Source organism: Odocoileus virginianus, chromosome 9 (assembly GCF_023699985.2).
Source record: "Odocoileus virginianus isolate 20LAN1187 ecotype Illinois chromosome 9, Ovbor_1.2, whole genome shotgun sequence".
NCBI classification, from domain to species: Eukaryota; Metazoa; Chordata; class Mammalia; order Artiodactyla; family Cervidae; genus Odocoileus; species Odocoileus virginianus.
Window position 1 is genome coordinate 18,116,288 of NC_069682.1, and position 7,843 is coordinate 18,124,130.

The following is a 7,843-nucleotide window of genomic DNA, read 5'->3' on the forward strand; positions in this document are numbered from 1 at the left end:
GCTTATCTCTGGCAAGGAGAAAGATCTCAAACAACCTAACCTTATATCTAAAACAACTACAAAGAACAAATAAAACCCCAAGTTAGTAGAATAAAAGAAATCATAAAGAGTCAGAGCTGAAATAAATTATAGACTAAAAGAAAAAAAAGAGAAAAGACCAATGAAACTAAAAGCTAGTTCTTTGAAAAATTAAACAAAATTGATAAACTTTTAGCTAGAGTCATCAAGAAAAGAAGGGAGAGGACACAAATCAATAAAATCAGAAATGAAAAAGCAAAAGTTACAACCAAACCATAGAAATACAAAAGATTATGAGACTACTATGAGCAACTATATGCCAATAAAATGACAACCTCAAAGAAATCAAAAACAAATAGAAAATATGAACAATTATCAGAAATGAAATTGAAAGAGCAATTTTAAAACTCCCAACAAAAGGATCAGATGACTTCACAGGTGAATTCTACCAAATATTTAGAGAAGAATTAACACCTATCCTTCTGAAAATATTCCAAAAAACTGTAGAGGAAACAACACTTCCAAACTCATGCTACTATGCCATCATCACCCTGATACAAAAATCAGACACACCATGAAAAAGAAAATTATAGGACAGTATCACTGATAAACATAGATAAAAAAAAAAATCCTCAAAATACTAGCAAACCTACTCCAACAATACAAGGACCATAAAATAAGATCAAGTGGGATTTATCCCAGGGATGCAAGGGTTTTTCAATATCTGCAATCAATGTGATACACCATATTAACAAATTGAAGAATAAAAACCATATGATAATCTCAACAGATGCAGAAAACGTTTCTGATAAAATTCAACATCTACTTATGATAAAAAACTCTTTAGAAAGTGGGAATAGGGGCTTTCCTGGTGGTTAAGAATCTGCCTTGCAATAAAAGGGATGTGGGGTTCGATCCCTGGTGGGGGAACTAAGAGCCTGCATGCCATATAGCATGGCCAAAAAGAGAGAGAGAAAGGAGGAAATAAAAACATTCAGATTGGACAAGAAGTAAAATTGTCCTTATCTGAAGAAGACATAATTGCTTATGTACAAAACCCCAAAGTATCTATAGAAAAATCCTAGAATGAAAAAAAGTACATTGAGCAAGTTTGCAAGATATAAGATCAGCACACGAAAATCAATCATATTTATATACACTAATAACAAACAAGGAAAAAATTAAAAACACAATGCCATTAAAAATCATTCCAAGTAGCATGATATTAATGTGTAGATTTCAAGAAAAATATACCAGATCTGTATGATGAAAATACAGAATGCTGAAAAAATAAATCAAACAAGAAATCAAATAAACCAAGAAACATACTGTGTTTGAAAGACCCAACACAGTGGTTGGGTTTGAAAGATCCAACATAGTTGTTTTATTACATGAAGCCAAGCCCAATCCCTAACTAACAAAATTAATTATAAAATGGAATCACCTTAATAGTTACATCACTTCAATATATACAACAAAGATATTTGTTAAAATTCAATAACCTCTTCAATATTCGGGATTCTTTTATTTAGCAAACCAAAAAATAGAAAAACAATTTCTAAACCCAATAAAGACTATACATTTGCAAATCAACTCCAACCAAAGCTTAAATATTAAGCAGGAGATACATTAGCATCAAAAGTAAGCTCAAGATACAGATATGCTTTAATTAAACTTTAAGATAAGTATTTGGCAGAGGATGGAAAAAATCAGTACAGTACTTTCAGGTTTCCGAAGACGATCATTTTCCTGGATGGGGAATTCATTCTGAGAACATACACAGATTCTAAAAGAAAATCTCAGCCCTTTACAGCATTAATGTCTCTACATTAGCATTACAAACACTTACAGAAAAGGCTAATCCTTCAAGTTCAGGCTTCACAACTGCTTTTTCTCCATTTTGAGTGCCATATGCATAGGCTTCTTCCAAACTAGAAACCACCTATGAGAAAAATCAAAGCAAATTATGTACTTAAGGTGTAAAAATTTTATTAATACATTAAACATAAAAATGTACTTAATCAACCATGTCAGAATCATTTTAGCAGTAAGACTTGTTTCTGCCAGTGCCATACACTTAAATTTTCCACCTCATATCATCCTGAAGAAGCAGTATAAGCCATAGTCCTTGATTCCTCTCAATGAAGACAGGCCCTATATGACTTTCATTTCTGCACTGAAGGGAGTCTATGAACAGCTGAAGCATCAACTTTACTTACCACCAATGTATTCCTCAAAATCTGACTTGACTTTCCTTTCTTCCTTGGAGTAGGGAAAATAGAGAGATGGAGACCACAAGGCAATATGTTTTTAAAGGAAATTCTCTGAGCTAACCCTTTGAACTTTGAGCGCACTTGTACTTTGCAAGTTTGATGATCTATATTTTTTTCATATTTGTGCTATCCCTCACTGTTCTCACTTGGTATTGGGTACATGTACAACTCAATTCTGGATCAATGTGCAAAAAAGAAACTCAGAGAAAGGGAGATTACCACCACCTCCCTCCCCATCACTGAGAGCTAGTTTCTAAAGTGCAGAGAAGAGCTAACAGAGCAAGCATGAAACTTAGAAAGACCTGCTTATGTCTCAGAACCTGTATTTCAGGAGGGTTCCCACTGTTTACTGATTGATGATAATGGCTCACTGTCCCTAAATTCACTGTACAAACTGGATGATTTATGCTGAACACCTGCTTTCCTTCAGGGAGTATAGAATTTTGGTACATGCAGTCAAGAAATTAAAAGATGTTTGCTCTTTGTCTATGACAAACCTAGACAGTGTATTAAAAAGCAGGGACATCACTTTGCCCACAAAGGTCTGTAGAGTCAAAACTCTGCCTTTTCTAGTAGTCAGGTACAAATGTAAGAGTTGGACCATAAAGAAGGCTGAGCACTGAAGAATTGATGCCTTCGAATCATGGTGCTGGAAAAGATTCTTGAGAGTCCCTTGGACAATAAGGAGTTCAAACCAGTCAATCCTAAAGGAAATCAACCCTGAATAATCATTGGAAGGACATATGCTGAAGCTCTAAACTTTGGCCATGTGATGGGAAGCGCCAACTCACTGGCAAAGACTCTTCATGCTAGGAAAGATTGAGGGAAGGAGGAGAAGGGGGCAACAGAAGATGAGATGGTTGGATGGCATATTGATTCAATGGACATGAGTTTGAGCAAACTTTGGGAAACAGTGAAGGACAAGAGAGTCTGGTGTGCAGCAGTCCATGGACTCACAAACAATCTGATACAACTGAGCTAGTTAACAACAAAAAGGCAGAGAGTACCAAGGTGACCAACCTTCAGTGAAACCCTGGGCACTGAGTCTCTAATCAACTCTTCTGGTATACATTTCGCATGTGTTGCCACAATTTGCTGTTGGGGGAATTAAGCATGTCCTGTGTGACTCCAAAGGTAAAGAAATCTAGGAAGCCTGGACCTGGTTTCCTCCAGACTTCATCCCGTGTGCCTTTTCCTTTTGCTGATTTTGCTTTTCTTTCACTATATCTTAGCTATCAATATGACCATATGCTGAGTCCAGTGAGTCTTCTCAGGAAATCACTAAACCTGGAAATGGTTATGGGGATCAAGCATCAACAAGTATCTTACCATCTTCAGATGTTTCGTAATTTTCCTGATCAATTCATCTTCTGCTATTAACTCCTTTGTCTTACTTGATGGGATGGGCAAAGCATACCTTACAATGGATTCCCCTGTTGGCGGAGATCTTAAGACCATTGGTTCAAGTTTCTCACGTGCTAATTTTGCACTATGTTTTTCCTTTGGTTTAGGTGACAATGGTGAATTAAATAGTCCTTTTTTAAATGTTAATTCTGGAACGTTTACCAATTTACTACTAGAGGTCAACAGATGCTTTACTGGCTTCATTTTGTTATTTACTTAGCTTCTGAATTATGGATGAAAAACTTGTATTCCTCCCTGTGAATAAAACATTTAGATTTCAGATTAAAAATAATGGCAGATTAAAAAGAATGAAATAATATCATTTGCACCATGAATGGACATGGTGATTATCATACTAACTGAAGTAAGTCAGACAGACAAGTACCATATATCACTTATCTGCAGAATCTTTAAAAAAAAATAAAACAACATACAAATGAACTTATTTACAAGACAGAAGCAAAATCACCAGAAAACAAACTTACGGTTACCAAAAGGTAAAGGTGGGGGGAACAGATAAATCTGGAGCTTAGGATTGGCATGTATATACTACTATATTTAAAATAAATAACAAGGACCTACTGTATAGCACAGGGACCTCTACTCAATACTCTGTAATAACCTAAATGGGAAAAGAACCTGAAAAATAATAGATATATATGTACCACTAACTCAATCTATTTGCTAAGTGCTAACTTTCTGAAACTAACACATTATAAATTAATTATACTTCAATACAAAACAAAAAAATTTTTAAAGAAACAAAAAGGGTAGCAGGATTATCAACTGACATGAAGATGGTGAATCCTAAAATCAACTCTGGAGAAACTACAAAATGGAGAGGGAAACATTCCTAACAGCAACAACTAAAACCCCTGTGAAAAACCCCTAGACGTGTGATTTATGAGTGGGCATTTAGGACAGGTGCTGAAAGGCAGGAAGAAGACAGTGGCAACAGTGAGAGAATGTATTTAGAAAACTTAAAAATTTTATTTTTACCTTTTTCCCATTCTTAAGCTAACACATGCCTTTTATGCATATTATTATTTCCACAGAAAGTAATAGCCTTTCAGCAGAGCAATATCAGGGCAGCACCAAAGTCATGCTGGAATAAGTAAGGAAGCAAGACAAGGCAGGCCTTAAATTTTCATCCGCCTACTTTTCTCTGTCCAAAGGTGATTAACATTCAGGACAATGCCTCCTCCCCAACATTTAAAAGCATGTGCTTGACCCTGGGAGTTGTCTGATAGACTGGCATAATTAAGATGAAATAGCATTGGTTCCCTGTTGTCTGAAGCACTCCACACCTAGATTAGTCCCAGAGTTGTGATCTGAAGTATGTCCTCTAAAAACACATGTTCAAGTCCTAACCCTTGATACCTGGGAACATGATCATATTTGAAAAGTCTTTGTAGATATGATCGAGTTAAAATTAAATCATATTGGATTAGGGTGGGCCCTAAACCCATTGACTGGTGTTACTATAAGAAAGGGGGCTTCCTTGGTGGCTCAGAGGTTAAGGCGTCTGCCTGCAATGCAGGAGATCCGGGTTCAATCCCTGGGTTGGGAAGATCCCCTGGAGAAGGAAACGGCAATCCACGCCAGTATTCTTGCCTGGAGAATACTCCATGGATGGAGGAGCCTGATAGGCTACAGTCCACGGGGTCGCAAAGAGTCAACACAACTGAGCGACTTCACTTTCACTGTAAGAAAGGAATGTGAAGACACTTGCACATAGACATACAAGGAAGAAAGCCATGAAATGACAAGGGCAGAGATTGGAGGGGTGCAGCCGCAAGCCACGGAATATTAAGGATTGCCATCATCTACCAAAAGCTGGGAAGAAGCGAGAGGATTCTTTCCTAGAACTTTTAAGCGGAGCATAGCCCTGCCAACATCTTGATTTCAGACTCAGGCTCCAGAATGGTGAAAGAATAAATTTCTCTTATAAATTGTTTCAGGGACTTCCCAGGTGGCCCAAGCAGTTAAGACTCTGTGCTCCCCAATCCCTGGTCAGAGAACTAGATCTCACAAGCTGAAACTCAAGAGTTTGCATGATGAAAGAGTCTCCCTGCAGCAACTAAAGATTCCACTTGCCACAACTAAGACCCCGCGCAACCAAATAAATTTTAAAATAATTTTAATAAATTGTTTTAAGTCACCTTATTTGTGGCACTTTGGTACCACAGTCCTAGAAAGTAATTTGCTGACTGAAATGATTCAATAGAAAGAAAAAAGTATGACTGAGAGGGAACTGCTATGAAGAAGTCCTTGCGTAAACAAAAAGAAGAGTTTTAAGGCACAATGGGCCAACACACTTTAGAGGAGGGAACAGAGTAAGTTTACCTAAGATAGAAGACGGGAATGCAGAGATAATGGGCTACTTTAAGAAACCAACAGAAAAGGATGGGAAATTCAGCAGGTGCTAGTAATTAACCTAACCACTCCATCAAGCTCACCATAATTTTTTTAAAGTTACATATGGCGAATACTTACAAGAAAATACTTAAGAATTTTACACTTCTGTTCCATTTAACCCTCCTAAACTCCAATACTTCGGCTACCTCATGCGAAGAGCTGACTCATTGGAAAAGACCCTAATGCTGGGAAGGATTGGGGGCAGGAAGAGAAGGAGACGACAGAGGATGAGATGGTTGGATGGCATCACCGACTCGATGGACATGAGTTTGAGTAAACTCCGGGAGTTGGTGGTGGACAGGGAGGCCTGGCGTGCTGCGATTCATGGGGTCGCAAAGAGTCGGACACGACTGAGCGACTGAACTGAACTGAACAGTGCCAGGAGGTTGATTCTGTCTCACCAGAAATTTACCCAAGGCTACCAGTCACGCTGGTTCAGTGGTAAAGAAACCAACTGCCAATGAAGGAGATGCGGGTCTGATCCCTGGGTCTGGAAGATCCCCTAAAGGAGGACAAAGAAACCCACTCCAGTATTCTTGCCTGGAGAATCCCATGGACAAGAGGAGCCTGGCGGGCTACAGCCCACGGGGTCACACAGAGTCAGACTGAGCAACAACCACCACCAGTCACTTTTCACCACGAGGACAAATGTACGGTGTTCCTTCAAGGATTCCCTTGATACTTTAAAGAGACATTATAGAAAGGGGGGAGGGAGGGGAGGCGGGATGTGGGTACAGCCCATGGACGACTGGCCTTAAAGTCTGCATCAAGATAAGAAAACGTAGAGAAAAACAAGGATGCTTCTGCCAGAGAAACTAGTGGAAACGCTTGGAGAGGACGAGGGAGGTAGCTCACCCCTCGGTGTAGCTGCTGACGCTGCGGGCACTCAGGTTACTGGGTGGGCTGGCGCTGCCCTGGCTGGCTCTAAGGTGAACACGTTGGAAATTCTGAGCCTCCCGCACTTCCTGCAGGACTGAAGCCCGCAAATCCTGCAGACGCCAGCCCTGCTGTTTTACAAACGGACATTTGTGCTGAAAGGAAAGGGCGGGCTCCCACGACCCACGGCAGCAGCTACCAGCGCCGAACGCCAGCCGTCGCCCGACGGCCGTTGACGCTACGTCACGACGCTGTCGCCCCAGTAGCAGCGCCGGCGGCGAGAGCCGAGAATCACCTGAGGGAGGGGGAGAGGCGAGGGCGTCCACGCCCCCTACTCGCACGCCCCGCCCGCTCTCTTAGCTGATTCCTTCCAGGTGATTCCCGTGCGCAGGTGCTTCTAGGTCGGCCTGGAGAGCTAAAACACCATCCTATGTGTACTGGGATGGTACACCATCCCAGACCCTTCTCTGGCACCAGCTAAAGTTTTCACTGGGAGGTGTTGCAGAGTCAGTTGCCACGCTTTTATCTATTTTAGACCACTGTGTTTTGTTGCGAAATAATTGATTTGCCTGCCAAGTCACTTAAGTCATGTCTGACTCTTTGTGACCCCTCACCGACTGTAGCCAGCCAGGCTCCTCTATCCATGGGGATTCTCCAGGCAAGACTACTGGAGTGGGTCACCATGCCCTCCTCCAGGGGATTTTCCTCACCCAGGAATTGAACCCACGTCTCTTCTATCTTGTGCATTGGCAGGCGGGTTCTTTACCACTAGCGAAGCCTGAGAAGCGTATAATTTATGGGTACTCAGTAAGTACTCACAAGAATTTTGCCTCAGGAGGTGGTCAAAACTAGTC

At 40.5% G+C, this 7,843-nt stretch overlaps 1 protein-coding gene across 19 annotated transcripts in view; it reads right to left on the bottom strand.

Annotated features, from left to right (window-relative positions):
- Nucleotides 1-7,231, bottom strand: part of CCDC7 (coiled-coil domain containing 7) — a 257,870-nt gene extending 250,639 nt beyond the window's left edge. For 10 of the 19 annotated variants that reach the window (XM_070472033.1, XM_070472029.1, XM_070472034.1 and 7 more), the window contains exons 1-3: nt 6,969-7,230; nt 3,621-3,950; nt 1,868-1,960 (exon numbers count right to left, since the gene is read on the bottom strand). In XM_070472033.1, coding sequence (XP_070328134.1) covers nt 1,868-1,960; nt 3,621-3,899 — 372 coding nt within the window. In that variant the 5' untranslated portion in view covers nt 3,900-3,950; nt 6,969-7,230. Of the gene's footprint in view, nt 1-1,867; nt 1,961-3,620; nt 3,951-6,968 lie in introns of all 19 variants that reach the window. The other 9 variants (XM_070472039.1, XM_070472037.1, XM_020872682.2 and 6 more) reach the window with 2 other exon arrangements.
- Nucleotides 7,232-7,843: the final 612 nt, after the last annotated feature.